At 39.1% G+C, this 17,650-nt stretch overlaps 1 protein-coding gene across 1 annotated transcript; it reads left to right on the top strand.

Moving 5' to 3' along the window:
* Positions 1 to 231: 231 nt before the first annotated feature.
* LOC114528792 (zinc finger protein Xfin-like) lies at positions 232 to 17,467 on the top strand. The gene is made up of 9 exons (XM_028550509.1): positions 232 to 270; positions 8,975 to 9,053; positions 9,866 to 10,184; positions 10,910 to 11,182; positions 11,474 to 12,195; positions 12,335 to 13,040; positions 13,466 to 13,723; positions 14,203 to 14,460; positions 14,850 to 17,467. The coding sequence occupies exons 3-9, from the start codon at positions 9,890 to 9,892 to the stop codon at positions 17,120 to 17,122; spliced, it is 4,785 nt and encodes a 1,594-aa protein (XP_028406310.1). The 5' UTR covers positions 232 to 270; positions 8,975 to 9,053; positions 9,866 to 9,889; the 3' UTR covers positions 17,123 to 17,467.
* The last annotated feature ends 183 nt before the right edge of the window (positions 17,468 to 17,650 follow it).

Genomic DNA, 17,650 nt, shown 5'->3' with positions numbered 1-17,650 from the left:
ACAATGTTTTTCTATCGTTTCGCAATCTTTTGAACATGTAATATACACAAAGAATGGTCACCGGTAACAATCCGGTGATACAATGTTCGACATGCGAAATGAAAAGAAAGATTGTGAATGTCTTCATGAAACATGTTTACGAGACATTGTGAGACGATATAATCTCTTTTATGCTTTCACTGTGATATTCCATATTTAGCTTGCCAGCACGCAAATTCATGTCGGAAGGCACGTACTGTGAACTGGCGAAGCATCGAAAAATCGCTTACGGTATGTGCTGGGCTTTTAGGCGAAGCAGTAAACCAACACATTTCGTTGTATTAAAACGTATTTCAGCGATGTCTAAGCGATGAATACTACGGCGTGCCGCGTTGAAGAATTTTAATACGTGAATAAATACGGCATCTCGAATTTCAGTTATCTTTCGAATTTGGTCTTCGGCGTACGGAAAGAATTATATAAACAAGATACCTACAGCTATTTATAACTAGACAGCTTTAGAGTGTATTTCTAAGTGTTTGGTTTCCTCAGTTTTTTACCCTCCGAAGACGAAGAAACGATAACGTATATTTCACTAATTCAGAGCATGACAGCGACTCAGCATTATTGCTGACTCGTGTTCAAAACGTGAAGCTTTGTTCTTCATGTTTTGTTCGTTTCAAAGGTGCACAATCTTTTATTTCACGACGTTTATACACACACTAAAGTTTCAACGACAAGCTGGCTTTCGATATCCTGTTGCCAAATATCGTTTCAAAGGCATTCCGACAAATTTTCACGCTGTAATTTAGGTTCTATGGGAAGCGTTTTGCCTGAAACCTCGGAATTAAACCTGTACAACATCCGCGTTACGTTCAATTGGGGCAACATCTTTTCTTCAGGATACAAACTAGGCTCTTCCGAAATGCATATATTGATTTTGCAAGAGGCAATCTTCCTCGAATAATTATAGTCACGGCATGAAATTATACGTAGACAATAATCGAAAGCTCATAGACATAGTCATAGCCATAGGCATATCCACGCTAGCCGTTTTGTGTGTATACTGTATTAATCTAACTGTAAGGTTTTGGGAATGTGCGAAGCATTTATTTGAAAATGGACGACGTTTATCATGACAGTCAAGTCGCTTCGAAGAGTCGAGCTTGTTGAGATTTTATGCTCTGATGATTCTCTAGATGTAAATGTCATATTATATGTATATAAACGATGGAAACAATCGCGCTGTATTTCGAAAGACAAGAAAAATGCATAAATTAGACCTGAGCTGACGTAAGTCGCTACAACTCGTCAGCACCTCGTCGCCGTGGAGATAATCGGTGATGACGTGCTCAGAGCACGCAATAGAACGACCTGCGACAACGCACGTATAACTTCACTTCAATTTGAAGATGTTTTGACATGCTGCAATGTGCTAAGCAGATTTCAGATTTTGGTGAATGTTAACAATTGACAAGGTGCTTGGATGATATCCGCGTTGCCACAATGACGAATTTTTCAGGTATTATTGGCGGCACACATCAGACAAACAGGTTTCTTTCTAGAAAAAAGCACGTTGTTGCATTTTTTCATCCAAAGGCAAAGCCGATTGCGTGGATGTAGCGGCGACTTGTGCATCTTCTTAGCGCCTTACCGTGGATTTTAACCTCAAACAAAATAGATATGCGCGATAACGGATAAATAATTGCTTTAAACCGTTGCGAGGTCGTATTAGGCTTTGCAATATATGTAGTAGCTAAGTAGCAAAGGTGATTTTCTGGATATTTTCATCATCAAACGCAGATTAATTAGACGAACTCGCCTGATAAAGCTATATTACGCTCTTATCTTAGACACTTCGTGTGGTCCACGTTGTAAGTATTGTTTCACTTCACGCCTGCAGGGCAAATATTTACTGTCTGTTTGATCTCAGTAGCACCACACAGGAGATAATCGAAAATTCTGAGAAAAATCCACATAAATTACAATAGTATTACCGACAAGGAGTTTTTAAAAAGTCACGATATCAATATGAGCACGAATGAAGCTATAATGCATGGCCTAATGCAAGACGGTAGACCAGGCCTCACACCGACACATGTGCAGATGTAAAATTAAATGGGGGAAACTGTCTAGAAGATAAGTAAACCTTTGGTTTATCACTCAACAAGGGAGATAGATAAGCCATGATTTTATGTTTCTCGTTCAAATAACGTCAGCTTAAGCTGGCCCTGTTATACGCTGCAATTTTTCTTGCAACTTCCAATGCAATTCTACTTTTAAGAGATGTAAATTAGTGAAGAGTCTTCAAAATGTTAGTGTATAAGACACGCCATGGAATGTATAAATAAAGACAAAAGTTTGATACGTAATTTAGCTTGTATAGGTACACCACGTAAGTATAATTAATACTGCAAAGTTTTCGGTCCGTTAACCCGAGCCTTCATCAGTGCAATTACCTGAATACACATTCACACGTCACTTAAATATCACGTTAGTCTTCGTTTGTTATGGCGCGAGCTAACAAATCAAGACTAACGTGATATTTAAGTGACGTGTAAATGTGTATTCAGGTAATTGCACTGATGAAGGCCCGGGTTAACGGACCGAAAGCTTTGCAGTATTAAATAGACTTACGTGGTGTACCTACAAGCTAAATTACTTATCGATTGTCACCATGCAAACATTCAAGAGTATTATTAAAATTTTAATAGTTGCCAAATTCGACTCAACAATTTGTACCTGGCAACAATTTGTACTAATAGTGGTACGACACTATTAATAGCTAATGGAGATGCCTAGATGTGCCTAGAATGAGAATGCCCTTTTAAAGTATAGTTTTTCATACATATGTATACGCCCTCGTCTCCCCGTTGGTATATATAGATCCTTTTTAACAGGGAGAGTTTCTCTGTGTGAAACCTTTTTGAACTATCTTTATAATTGCATAATTAAGAAGGGGTACCACTCCTTTATCTTTGTTATCCTATAGACTTATAGTCAAAATGTATGGGTAACAAAAAAAATGCATAAATGTATATGCAAAAATGTTGCGGATTCATCTGAAACGTTTCATATATACTCATATAGTTTTAGCCACCTCGCCGCTTCGTAAAATATAAGCGAAGGAATGCAATAATTACACGCCCCATTTTTTTTTTTCCGTTTTGACTTCGCATGACTAGCAAAAGTGAATTGCCTTTTAATGGCAGACTTTCCTCGCTAAATAACAAGAACACCGAATACTATATAGCCGTGTTTGTTTTTTTGGTAGCGAGCGTCTCCTTGTAGCTACATATAAATTGTAATTTAGGGTTCTATTGTCAAACCGCATGACGCGACAGTGCATGCCTTTAATATATTAGGTTTATACATCCCCGTGCATGCTAGCGAAAGTGCAAACTTTCCCTTGCGCGGCCGGGCAAGCCAATACTTATTCCTTTTATATGTCTTTGAAAACCATAGCCGAGACAGAATTTCAAATAGCTGGATCTATTTAAAGATCTATAACATTAGGGGGTCGTATAATGAAGCATTTATATCTTTCTAGTCGCTTATAGGAACGAATATTATCACTTCCAATAATTTATGAACAATATATATATAGACCGCCGATAACTCTTTCTAAATCTACCGGTGGAAACTAATTAAAAGATGGCCACTATACTTCACGCTGTGTTTTGAACAAATACAAAGAATTGCCGATTATATAGAAACAACTAGTATAATCCAGTATTATTATCGAAAATATATGCACTAAACTGAATAGATTTACCCTAATCCCAATCGATTGCGTCACAATAATCCGACTTGCGTTTGAACATTTTTTTACTTCAAGTACGAGTTACTGAAATTAATGAAAGATGCGTTGTCGTATCCAAAAAAGCACCAGTTTCTTTCATCGTTTAATGTACGTGAAAACTACAATTGAAACGGCTGGATTTAGGCAACGAACGACGTAATTTTAGATAATTCTTACACTAAGATGAATAAATGTATTAGTCCAGGATTGATTGACACAAATTAGTGTTACTTCATGTCCACGAAGTCGATGGAATTAAGGATTGGGTTTTCAAAGTCTGACGAAAACACCCACATGCAGACATGCATGCATGTGCAATTTTTACCATTTACATTTCGAAAGCAAAGGAATTCGAAAGCAATGCGGTGGTTATAAACACAACATGTGATTTTCACTCGAATACAATGAATCAATATATTGATTCTCTGCGAGCATCGCGCGGTTATTTCACAACTAAACTAAGCACACGTGCAATTAAAGTACCATGCAGTCTGATATATACTTCCGAGCATGTGCATCCATGCACGAGGTACTCAATTCCTACTAGAGTTGTCACGAGATATAGTTTACAGTCACATGGATATTTTAAAGATATATATATACCATAGAAAGTTTAGAAAAAGATTTATATATGCATGAATAAAAGGCAAAAGAGGAAATTCGAGTTAATTTTTTTCAACTATATATAAACTATAAGTCGTTGTCAAATTTCTAAATGTACAAGAGGGATTTCGCCTCAGAGAAATGTAATTGACACAAAACTCTTATTTATTTCAACTCTTTAACTCAGGATAGCTTTTTTCTATATACATACACTACAGCACCACTAACGTTACATGACTGAGTATAGGCTGAAAGCTATCGGGGGATAAATAACATATATATAGAGATTATTATATACTATTATAAAGTTTACGGGGTAGGCATTTGATACTGAGCACGACTTTTGTCAACAGGTGCTCTCCTTAAGAGCAAAACAGCCTGCTGTAAATTGCATGCATACACAAACACAACGTGATTTTTTCGGTTTTTGGAATTACGTTAATGATGTTTAAAGTATATCCCTGGTATATATAAGGCGTCGTCATGCATTAATTTTCGCTAATTTTCGATACTAACATCTAGGAAATTAGAATATACGATAGACAGAGCATAGGACAGGCAAGTCGAGAAAATTAAGGAATATATATTGGCCTATAGTTCATCTTCATTGTTAGGGCGAGACTATATAATTGCATGCTCTTTGTCCCTTAATGTTTGTCTATAATATATATTGTCAAGACTACGTATCCAAAACTATATTTATAAAGTTATTTGAAATCTTCGAAATGATACAATCGCCTGCATATATGTTATATATAGAGGGGTTAAAATGAACCTCGCTTAACCGGGAAGAGCAAAACACCACATACATGATTTCCAAGCAATTTAGCAATCGAGCAAGACGACTGATATATATGCTTGTTTTGTTCACATCATTGCAAACCGCACACGCTTCGGTCAATCTTGTGAGAGCATTTGAGAGCTTTCGGACTTTTTTTTTCTTCGCAAAAACTATTCACAAATTAAGGTCTGATTTTTCGGTGAACTGTGCTTTTGTTCCTGACCTTGCATGCATGCACTGGTCTTCAGAAACACGCCACAGGGGTCTGTGTTAATTGCACGCGTCTGGTTTAAAATAAAGGAAACGTATAATTGTGTCATCTATGTAAAACCTTCATTGCCCAATCTATAAAAAGGGCAAGGGTTGGCTAACAGCAAAAGACCAACAATAGGCAACATGCAAATTGCAACCGCGCCGGAGACATAAAAAGCTATAAACATTATTTTATCAGCAATTACATGTTGATAGCTGTTGAGGGAAAAAAATATTGCCTATATCGATCCCCATTACTAATATTATTATTATTATACTGACGATGACTACATGCGATATGCGACAACTATAGCTACGATATACTGCCGATAAGATCACTTTCTAGCTAAATCTTCTGGGGCCGATTGTATATGAAAGCCTTGTTAGTTATAAGGTTTACCCAACAACGTGCGATTTTGAAGGGATTGAAAAAAAAAACCAGTCGATAGCGCTATCCGGCTTTCATACAACCGGCCTCTGTGCTTTTAGAAAGAAAAAATTCAAAGAAAGATACAGATAATCTTGTACATTTCCAAAAAATATCGCCTAGACATAATCTATCATTAAAAAGCCGCTTATTTCTTCCTAAATTTGCCCTTAAAAACTAATTCGTGTCATTCAAGATGGCCGCCACGCATAAGCCTTTTTCGTGTAATTAAAACGCTTTAAAACTAATGTTATTTACGAAATATTAGAACAATATTTTACCTCGTGTACGTAGGGGAATATATTTGCTTTACTGGCCAAATTAGGGGTAATAAAAGCCTATATATATATATTATAGTTGATAAATAATTTGACACATTTATATAAGCCATGCAGATGCGATTGAAAAGTGCAAATTCGTGCATGCAGGAGATAAGAAACTGCACGAGTCTAGGAAACGCAAATAAACAAAACTCATTTCCAAAACTATACCAAGATCGGTCAAATATATTCTCGATCTTTTGTAAATCACAGAATTACTTGCATATCAGGTTAATTATGTACTTATATTTAAAAAGCCCACATGCTTAAAATAAAGGGCCCATGCATGCATGCTTTTGGGTCACACTAAGCCATCATTTCTGAAGCTCAATTTTAGCGTCTTGAAAATCTTCAAGAAAGACGAGCATGCATATATCACTCTTTGATTATACTGTACTATTATAATTAGATTATAAAAAATGTTAAAATATAGATAATAATACTATTATATATATAAAGTTTACGGGGGTATATAAACTTGATATTGAGCACAACTTTTATCAACATGTGCTGTTCTCAAGTTAAGAGTAAAATAGCCTGCGGTAAATTGCATGCATGCATATATACAAACACAACGTGAATTTTTCGGTTTTTAGAATTACGTTAATGATGTTTAAAATATATCCCTGGTATATACAAGGCGTCGTCATGCATTTTCGCTAATTTTTGACTCTAACATCTATAGGAAACTAGGATAGGACATGAGATTAGGACAGGCAAGTCGCTTGGTGTAAATTAAGGTATATATATAGCCCTATAGTTCATCTTCATTGTTAGGGTGAGACTATATAATTGCATGTTCTTTGTCCCTGCATGTTTGTCTATAATATATAGTATAAAGACTACGTATCCAGAACTATATTTATAAAGTTATTTGAAATCTTCGAAATGATACAATCGCCTGCATATATGTTATATATAAAGGGGTTAAAATGAACAACTTTCCTCGCTTACAACTGCGAAGAGCAAAACACCACATACATGATTTCCAAGCAATTTAGCAATCAACCAAGACGACTGATATATATGCTTGTTTTGTTCACTGCATCATTGCAAACCGCACACGCTTTGTTCAATCTTGCGCGAGCATTTGAGAGCTTTTGAACATTTATTTTCTTCGCAAAAACTATATATTCACAAAGGTCTGATTTTTCGGTGAACTGTGCTTTTGTCCCTGACCTTGCATGCATGCACGAGTCTTCAGTCTTTCAGGAACGCGCCACAGGGGTCAGTCATAATTGTGTCATCTATATATAAAACCTTCATTGATCAAAAAAGGGCAAGGATTGATTATATAATCGGCCGGCAAAAGACCAAAAAAAAAATTGCAACCGCGCCAGAGATATTTAACGTAAATAAGCTAAACATTATTTCTGTATTTGATCGGCAATTGTTGACAGTTGTTGAAGAAAACATACTGACGACGACTGCATGCGATATACAAACTGCCGATAACATGTTGTAATGCACTTTCTAAATCTTCTGTGCTTTTAGAAAGAAAAAATTCAAAGAAAAAAATCGCCTAGATACAGATAACCCTGTATATTTCCAAAAAATATCGCAGGGACATAATCTATCATCAAAAATCCGCTTATTTCTTCCTAAATTTGCCCTTAAAAACTAATTCGTGTCATCCAAGATGACCGCCACGCATAAGCCTTTTTCGTGTAATTAAAACGCTTTAAAACTAATGTTATTTACGAAATATTGGAACTATATTTTACGTCGGGCACGTAGAGAATTATATTTGCTTTACTGGCCGTATATATTATAATATATTTAATATATATATTATAGTTGATAAAGAGTTTAACACATTTATATATAAGCCGTGATTGTAAAGTGCAAATTCGTGCAGGAGATAGGAAACTGAATCTAGGAATCGCAGATAAACAAAACTCATTTCCAAAACTATACCAATTAGACGTCAAATATATTCTCGAACTTTCGTGAATCACAGAATTATTTGTATAGTATAGGTTAATTATGTATGTTTAAGAAGCCCACATGCTTTAATATAAAGAGCCTTGCTTTTGGGGCATGTCATACTAAGCCATCATTTCTGAAGCTCAATTTAAGCGTCTTGAAAATCTTCAAAAGACGAGCATTTATCACACTTTGAGGGGTTTTTATGGCAATTACCGCAATAACTAGCGTAATGACAGAGCAATGTTTATAACAACTTATATAAGCTAGTGTGGGGATTGCATGCAATATACCCACTCAAATGTCAAGATTTATTCTTTATCTCCAGCAGTATATCTGCATATATATCTTATCCTAGCTTATACGCTATCGAAACACATGTTATTAAACAATTGTTTAAAAGAATTGAACCACCAACACACTGACATGCATAATCTCTGCCACCAACAAGGCAAGGACATGCACTGGCGGAACAATTCAACAATCGTTTCGTGAACACATTTTCCTGGGAGACAAGAGGTTTTTTCTTTTACATTACTTTATTTGACCTAGCACATGCGATAACGCGTTAGAAAGTACTTGACTTAACAACTGAAGCATGCATTCAATGATGCGTGCGTCATTATACGCGTTGACACTGACAGTCAAACCTGTAGAGCGAAGTTAAGTGTTTAACGTGCTGAAGTCACTCGAAATGTTGCATGAACGCGTTATGATAGGAACAAAAATTCTGCGATTTACGGCATAGCCCGAGTTACGGCGTGCATACTTTTCGTCGCACGTCACACGAAATAAGCACCTCGTCTTTACCTAATTCGTCATGATGTGCAACCATGCTTTAAATCTTAGAAACCACGTAAAAACAACGTTGTTCTCCTCCATAGGCAGACGTATCTCACAGTCGTTCGTCTCTTTCAAATACAGCAACAAGTTTGAGAAAAGCACAGTTTAATTGCAACAAAGGTTAGTATATAAATTAACGACTATATTAACCTAAAGAAACCTTTAATTAAAGAGAACGTATATACTATATATAGACACGGTCTGTGATGGCTAATATTGATCGCACAAGGAAAAGACTTATTGTTATTCCTATTTATACATTCTGAACATGCATATGCAGTAGATTAGCGATTTGCGAACTTCTACTTTTGTAAGAATTTGCCAAAACAAATATATGCGTCTAGAAAAACTAACAAATCGTTGATCGTTCTTGAATCATAATATGGGAAACGTATATATGTATATGTATAGGATACATATATATATATATATATGAATAACAGAAAAGGAGCAATATATCAACAAATCTAAATACAAGACTATATTTTTGTTTTAAAGCTGCATTTTGTGTGCACGTTGAAGATTGTTTTACGTTGTGGTTGCAACAGAACTGCATGTATATATGTATACCCTGAATATATGCAACAGAACTGAATATATGTACGCTAGTACAAGTTTATATGTGTTAAGGGCATGTATATAGACAGTGCAGGCATTGCGGTTATAACTTAGGATGAACCAATTTAAACGTGATGGTGCAGTGTAGCTGGGCTAGTATTTTACAAAAAGCTGGCAAAACAACCTGAGAAAGATATCTCAAACGTGGTGGTCCTGTGTATGTAGTATTCTACAATAAGCTGTCGTTGTTTGGGCCTGAACTACCTGAGAAAGATATCTCAAATGGAATTGTGTCTGAATTACTTGAAGCAAATTTCTTAAATAGACGTGCATGGGAGTTGATCATATAAGTATAATTATTGTTTTAATTCTAGTGTATATTCATGCTTTTGTAAGCCATGGCTACGATTCTGGAAAGATTTAAAGGGAATGAAAACGCACCCCAAATATTCAACTATAAAACCACAGCAATGGCTGATGGCATAACCTCTGCGTCTGACCGACCGGTCATTAAAGGCGAAACATCAGAGAGATCCTCTTGTCCTTACACGAACGAGGAAAAGGACAACGGGCAACAGACTAGTGTGAATGGTTTGCAAGAGGAAAAACCAAAAGACAGTCCAGTGAGAAGTCTTAGTCCAGAGTTCTTGCTGGGATCGTCCGAGAAGACTGGAAACGAAGGCACACGAACAGGTGCGTGGAAACTGTTGTTAGAGCCGTTGTAAGGGGCTGTTTACATGAGCCCGGTTACCCGAGATTCAGCGAAGCTTGAGATGATTTTGAGGTATTGAAATGAGCAGACAACATGATCCTGGCAGTCGTATAATTACCACAACAATAGCATGTGATTGTTTGGTGTCCTAAAGACTTATTTCAATACCTCAAAGTCCTCTCACGTTTCGTTGAATCTCGGGTAACCGGGCTCATGTAAACAGCCCCTAAACCTTGAAATCGTTAGGTCAGAATAATTAAAACCAAATGATCTATTTACTGAACAAATGGTCTGAAATATTTCGATGTAAAAAGGTTAATTTTCAATGGAGGAGCATATTTAATGCATAAAATGCAGGTTCGGTCTTGATGCATAAGAGTATTTTTAAACTTTGGCTTATCCACCGTTAAGCTAAACGCCTTTCGAACAACCGGCCCCAGGTAATCTGTTGAAAGGCGGCGACTAGTTGTGAAATAAAAAACCATTTATCGGTCGAAACAACTCTTGAATTATATTTTATTTCGGTTTCAAATTCATGCCAGCGCTATATACAGTTCTTATATAACTTAACATAATCACAAAATTTCGATACGATAAACGCGCGCTCTTTTTATTTATAGTTCGTGCGTGACGTCATGTTACGTCATGTATGTCAAGTACGTCATGTTACGTCAGTATACGTCATGCTACACTGTATTTTATTCAGGTGAAACAGAGAAGTCCACGGCGATAACTTGTGTATTCTGTAACGAAACCCTGGCAGACAACACGGCCCACGAGGAACATACACTCAGGAAACACTACGGCAGCGACAAGAGGCTCTACGATTGCTCCGTGTGCGAAAAGCAATTCACTCATCGCAGCAGCCGAGATATCCATCTCCGCGTTCACACCGGTCAGCGACCATACGAGTGTGAATACTGCAAGAAACGTTTCCGCGTTTCCTCGCATCTGCGTGACCACGTTAGAACGCACACGGGTAAGCGTTAGCACGCAAACGCCATGCAAATAATTCATTCGTGAAACAATGTGAAAAAAATTATTCTTCAAAAAGTAGTCCGATTTTCATTTTCAGACGACTCGCACGTTGCGATTTTCAGTTCAATTTTCTTCTTTTGGCGGATGGAAAGGAGCAAAACGTTATGAATGTTCTAATGCACAAGTGTCCTTATGTATACATTTGTAACTTATTCACTCGTTTGCATCTTTCAAAAGGAGAAAATCGCAGTCAAAGTTTTAACTGGTTTTTTAAAAGTCTGTCCTTTTTTAGGTGAACGGCCATTCAAATGTGAAGTGTGTGGACGAGGATTTAAGCAGTCGAGCGATATGAAAAAGCATAAGAAAACTCACTTTAAAACTGTGTCTGCCTCGCAAACGGTCAAGAACACTGAGGCGTCGTACATGATCGTAAGACCCGAATACAATACGGCAGTGAACGAGCACACTTCGAACGGTCTCCGATCACCGACCGATCAACGACAGAATCTCAAATTAGTCATTAAGAGGGAACGAAAGCCAAGCGAAATGAGGTCACCGACAAATGTAAACGGGGAAAAAACCTTACCGGGTAACAGTACTCTAGGGGAAGAAAAACCCTTGATCAATACCGTATCGGGTAACAGAAGCCAGTCGGTCGAAAAACCCTCCGAAGATAGTACCCCAAACTATAACTATTCCATTGAAAATACGATTTCAGAGAATATCGCATCAACAGAGAACAACTTGCCAAGGTTCTCCCCGGCAAAGCTCGCGATTAAACGAAAGTTGGATAGCAATTCTAAGAGCCGTGCCAAGAACGGGTACAAAACTACCCCCTATCCATCCATGGCTAGTGGATTTGGTCATATTTACACGTCATCTGGTTTATATTATAATCCGCAAGAATCTCCGATTGTGTCCACGCATAATCCGGAGCCGATTTACAATGACGCGCAAGTTAAACAGAGCAAAGCACAGACGTTCAATTCAGGAAGCATCGCTGTGCCCTATGAGGTAGGGAAGATAAATTGGTTGTTTATTAATCTATAACACCCTGAGTTACAACATCAAAGTTTCTGTCATCATACTTGAAATATTTCATCGTCATTTTCTCCGTTTTAAAGAATTTGCTTATAATCTTAAACTTTCACAGGACGAACAGACGGAGAACAGGATTTCTTATGATCACCAGCCCACGACACAAACACTAATCCAAAAGAGTGAACTGGGTGAAAACAACGACGTTTTCTGTCAACCCGAGATGAAAAAAATCAAAACCGAGAAACTGTCGCCAAACTCACGCGAGCAGTCGACGCATTGCGACGACTTCACGACGCCGGTTCACGAGTTGCAAACGGCTAGTTACGAGCAACGGGCATTAAGTCACGAAAAATCGCCGTATAATCACGAACAGGCGATGTATAGCCACGATGAAGCGACATACAGTCGCGAACAATCCAGCAACATTCACGAGCGTTCGACGGGAGGTTACGAGCCGATGACGTACACGTACGAGCAGCTTAAGAAATCTCTCGACTCAACACGAAACGTTGACCACGAACATACGTACAACTGCGATGTAGCTACGACACAACACGAAGATTTGACAAGCAATCAAGTTGACGCCACAAAACGCGCTGACGACAGCTCTCATACGGAAACGCAAGCTTTGCCACGCAACGAGACGACGACGGGCATCTCCGAAGGTCAGGTTGATGCCCTTTCAAACGTCAGTGATGTTACCATGGGTAACGTGGCCCCTCAACCAGGAGTTACCACGCGAAAGACAATGGCAGTGAAATTACGCCGGGATAAGAATAGAATTGTGAAAACAGCGCGAAAACCAACCAGATTAAGTGGTGAGTTAGCAGTGGCAGTAGTTTAAACCAGTGAGACTGGAAAGAAAATACTATGTTGAATGTTACTTGATAACTCAAAATGCAAGTGTGATATTCAACAGTTATTCTGCGAACTCGAGTCATATATGAGCTGTTTTATTACATACACAAACTTTGTCGCCCTTTCGGTACATTTTGGTGTGCTATTATCAACTAAAGCTTGGATTTCTATTTCACTCAACTCCCCAAATCTTTCAGCCATTTTGTTTACTTTCTCTACTAGGCAGATATGAGCTAATATCTGTCTAGTAGCCAACCAATGAAATTGCAGCATATCTCATATCTGGCGCTTGTGTATATAATAAAAGGGTTTATACAGACTTAAACTAATATTTGTACTTTTTTTGCACCAGACTTAAACTAATATTTGTACTTTTTTTCACCAGACGAAGGCGAAGATGTGCGATGCAGTGTTTGTGAACAACTGTTCAAAAATCTGGTGGAATTTACAGCACACAAATGCAACAAAAACGCCAAAGCATTTAACTGCACGATTTGCAGCAAGACATTCGCACGACAAACCTTGTTACGACAGCATATGGTTCTACATCAGGGAAGCAAGAGATTTCGATTTAAATGCAACTACTGCGGCAGAGCGTTCAGGCATCGTAGCCATTTAAGAGATCATGAAAGAATACATACTGGTAAGTGTATTATTCGCAGATAAGGTTAGAAAATAATGTTTCCTGGTTTGTCCACCTTCATGAAACATGGCTAGGAAACAGTGTTTCCAGGTTTGTCTAACTTCATGAAACATGGCTAGGAAACAATGTTTTCTGGCTTGTCCACCTTCAGGAAACATGGCTAGGAAACAGTGTTTCCTGGTTTGTCTACCTTCATGAAACATGGCTAGGAAACAATGTTTCCAGGTTTGTCCACCTTAATGAAACATGGCTAGGAAACAATGTCTCCTGGTTTGTCTACCTTCATGAAACATGGCTAGGAAACAATGTTTCCTGGTTTGTCCACCTTCATGAAACATGGCTAGGAAACAATGTTTCCTGGTTTGTCTACCTTCATGAAACATGGCTAGGAAACAATATTTTCTGGTTTGTCTACCAGAATCCTCCTTCAATAAATAACAGCAGCACATTATTTAACAGTTTTTAATTTAAACCTACAGGAGAGCGTCCCTTCAAATGCTCATTCTGCCCGAAGGCTTTCAAACAATCCAGTGACCATAGAAAACACGAGAACTTACATACGGGCACTACAAGATACCGCTGTGAGAAATGTTCGCTGGACTTCAAGCGCTGTGACGCGCTCAAAAGACATGCGATGATGCACACTAAAGGGGAGGTTACACTGCTCAAATGTGAGAAATGTCGAAGTCTTTTTGCCACAACGGATGGACACATGTCTCATGTCTGTCTAAAAAGACGTAAGTAAATAACTTGATTTTGTACAAATATATTCACGATTAAGCATGAACTAGAAAGAGAAACAAGGCGGGGAATTTCGTTTTAGACCAATCAGCATATTTGTTTACATTTTCAGTAAGCCAATCAGAATGCGTAAATCTTGACTACTTCCGGTAGAAAATTACATCATTTGCCATTTTACATGAAGTATTAAAAATTTAGGAATTCTGATTGGCTCTGCCTGAAAAATGTAAACATCCTCCGTGTTAGAAAGAGCATCTTTCAACATCTTCAAACCATCCTTTAACAAGGCTGGTTGCAAAATTTTGTAAAACATGGAATAATCTATGCCTACATCATGCAGATGTCAAAACTGGCTGTATACTGACATGATATATTTTCCTTTTAGCTTATCGTTATCGGTGTCAGATATGTCCCGAGCGTTTCACGGACGCCGACGACCTCCGCCGACATTGTTACAACATGCACGGAGAGCAGTCGACATTGTCTTGCTTGAAATGCGAATTCTGCAAACTGGAATTTAACAGTTTGGAAAAGCTCGACGAACACTTGGGAACTCATCGCCTCAAGAAGACTCACAGATGCCGAACTTGTGATCAAAAGTTTTCCCTTCTGAACCAACTTGTCGAACACGTGAAAACGCACAGCACGGCCGTCAATGAATCTGTTCCAGCATTTGACGGAAGCGAGGTCAAAATGGCAGATGAAATTGCCGAAAGGGAAGACCCTACCCAACCCAAGGGATCTTCACCTAATGTGACAGCAACCACTCAAGCCTCGAACGAACCAGCAAGACGCAAATTCGATTTTATACCAAGCAAATACCAACCACTTGTTCATACAAATACCGGGTATGGTGGCGGTGAGCTACCCGTGGGGACCTGGGTCCCACCTCACTCGTATTACCTTCAGTTGCACCCACGGGACAATAGCGTCCCACAACAACAAGCCGAGACCCCACCGATTTCGCCACGTCATCAAACGGTCTCTTCGCAGCAACACACTCCGATATCGCCCCGACAAATTCCGATGTCTTCGCCGAATGATCCAATCTCGTCTCGAAGCAACGTTGAAACTCGTCGGAAGAATTTAGACATTGCCAACAACAATCATCCGATTTCTTCCCGAAGTACGTCGAAACACTACCGAACGAACGGCGAACCATCCGAAAAGCCACCAATTTCTGCCCGAAGTGATGTCGATTACCACCGACCGGATGCGGAGCATACTCGAAGTATTCCGGAACGCTACGAAATGAGAGCAGAATCTTCGGAAATGAGTTCGGTGTCTGGCAGCAGAAGTGGGGGAAAATCCGAGATAAAGCCGGTGTCTTCCGAAAGAGATACGATTCCAGCCCGAACATCCACGACTTCCAGCCCGAACATGCACAAAACAGATAGTGAATATGCCAGAACTAGCCCAACGATAAATGCGTTCGAAGATGCATTTTCGTCGACATCTTTTGCAGCATACCACGCCATCGCTTTGTCAAGATCGATGCATAAAACCGATTATAGCCGGCGAAAGTCGAGCCGTAACGAAGCGATAATATCCCCGTCCCCAAAATCACAGACCAACTTCCACAAATCATCACCTCGCAAAGAGAAAACAGCGTCTGCTAGATCCATTTCCACCATTGAAGACAGCCGCTTCGACCCCTCTGAAATTCACAATAATGTAGATCCCTTGGAAGACCTCAGAAGACCCGAGGAAGGTCGAAGATATAGCGACGACAGCCGACTACAATCCGAGGTGATCCTTAGAAGAAACGAGCATATCCCAATGCATTCTGAAGAAATCCAAATCAGGGCAGATAAATACCGAAGTGATGACGATATCACGATTGTTTCCGAAAGGATCCGAAGCAATTCCGGGAGCAGTCAAAATCGACCAATCAATTCACCTCGCCAGAGAACCGAAAGCCGCTCAGCTCAAACTCAGGCGGACGTAAAGCGCAAGTACACGTGCCTAAACTGTAGGTCAGAGTTTTATCACGAGAGCGCGCTTGTAGATCACGTGTGCGACATTTTCTCAGAAACATTATATTCTTGTCTGGTGTGCAAGGACGATTTCGAGAAATACGAGGACCTCCAGGAACATATGAGGATACATTGGAGACAAGTGGTGTACCTCAAATGTACCATGTGTGGGCTTCGTCTCAGGTCGGAGGAACTACTAAAGAAACATAATTTGAAACATTTGGAAGACGATCGCGCCGAACGAAGCGTGTCTGACGGGGATAAAGATGGGTATCGTAGGCTAAAAGATGACAGATTACTTGATGGTCCACCAGAAACATTCGTTACCCCATCAGGTTCAGCAAAGTCTGTGACATCCCCTGTAATTTGCTCGGTCAGCGGAAACGTTGTCACCAAAACGTCGGCGCTTGCGACAGACCGTCGTAGCTCAGAGACGGATTTTGAACGAACCAATCAGAACGCAGTCTGTGATGACGTCATCTCGAGATCCGGTCCATATATACCATATTATGAAGCGAGGAAGCAAGCACCAGGCTATCTGAACGTCTTAAGCCAAGGTCAGGCTATGGTGATGTCTGCAATGCATGCTGCTATGGAGACCAGCGGTCGCTACCATGTACCTGAAGGTATCATATACCCCACAGCCCTAGGCCGTTCTCGGTATAAACCCGAACACCACTAACGTTATGTAGCGAATAGAAGAGGTAAAATATGAAATATTGTCCTGCTTTGGCGGGCAATACATCGTAGGATATTGTAAATACAACATACGCATGCATAGTATATAACATAATAAGATATAATTACACTTTCGTAAACTATGAGGGCAAAGTGCAGGGCAAACACGGTGGGTCAAAGATTAAACGAGATTAAGCGAAGGGTAAAATAAACTTGAGGTATTGAAATGAAAAATAAGATGAAGTATCGTAGTCATCTCGACAATAGCGCTTGTTTACACGCGTAAAAACGATCAGGTTGATGCAATATTGATATGAACAGGATGGAACAATGTTGTGCTGCCCACATTGTTCAGAGTTGTTATCAACATTCAACAATATTGTTACAACCGATTCAGTTTCAACAAAATTGTTCAATGTTGTTGACAAGTGTGAACAATAATGGCAGCACAACATTGTTGCATGCTGATAAACCGCAGGCTCAGAGTTTTCAGCCGTGTACTTAGTCTTAGATGAAGGCATATTTTAATACC

The sequence above is a fragment of the Dendronephthya gigantea genome, unplaced genomic scaffold (genome assembly GCF_004324835.1).
Source record: "Dendronephthya gigantea isolate DGI-Jeju-01 unplaced genomic scaffold, DenGig_1.0 000051F, whole genome shotgun sequence".
Lineage (NCBI taxonomy): Eukaryota > Metazoa > Cnidaria > Anthozoa > Malacalcyonacea > Nephtheidae > Dendronephthya > Dendronephthya gigantea.
The sequence above is the reverse complement of the archived record's forward strand: the minus strand, read 5'-3'. Positions and strand labels throughout refer to the sequence as shown.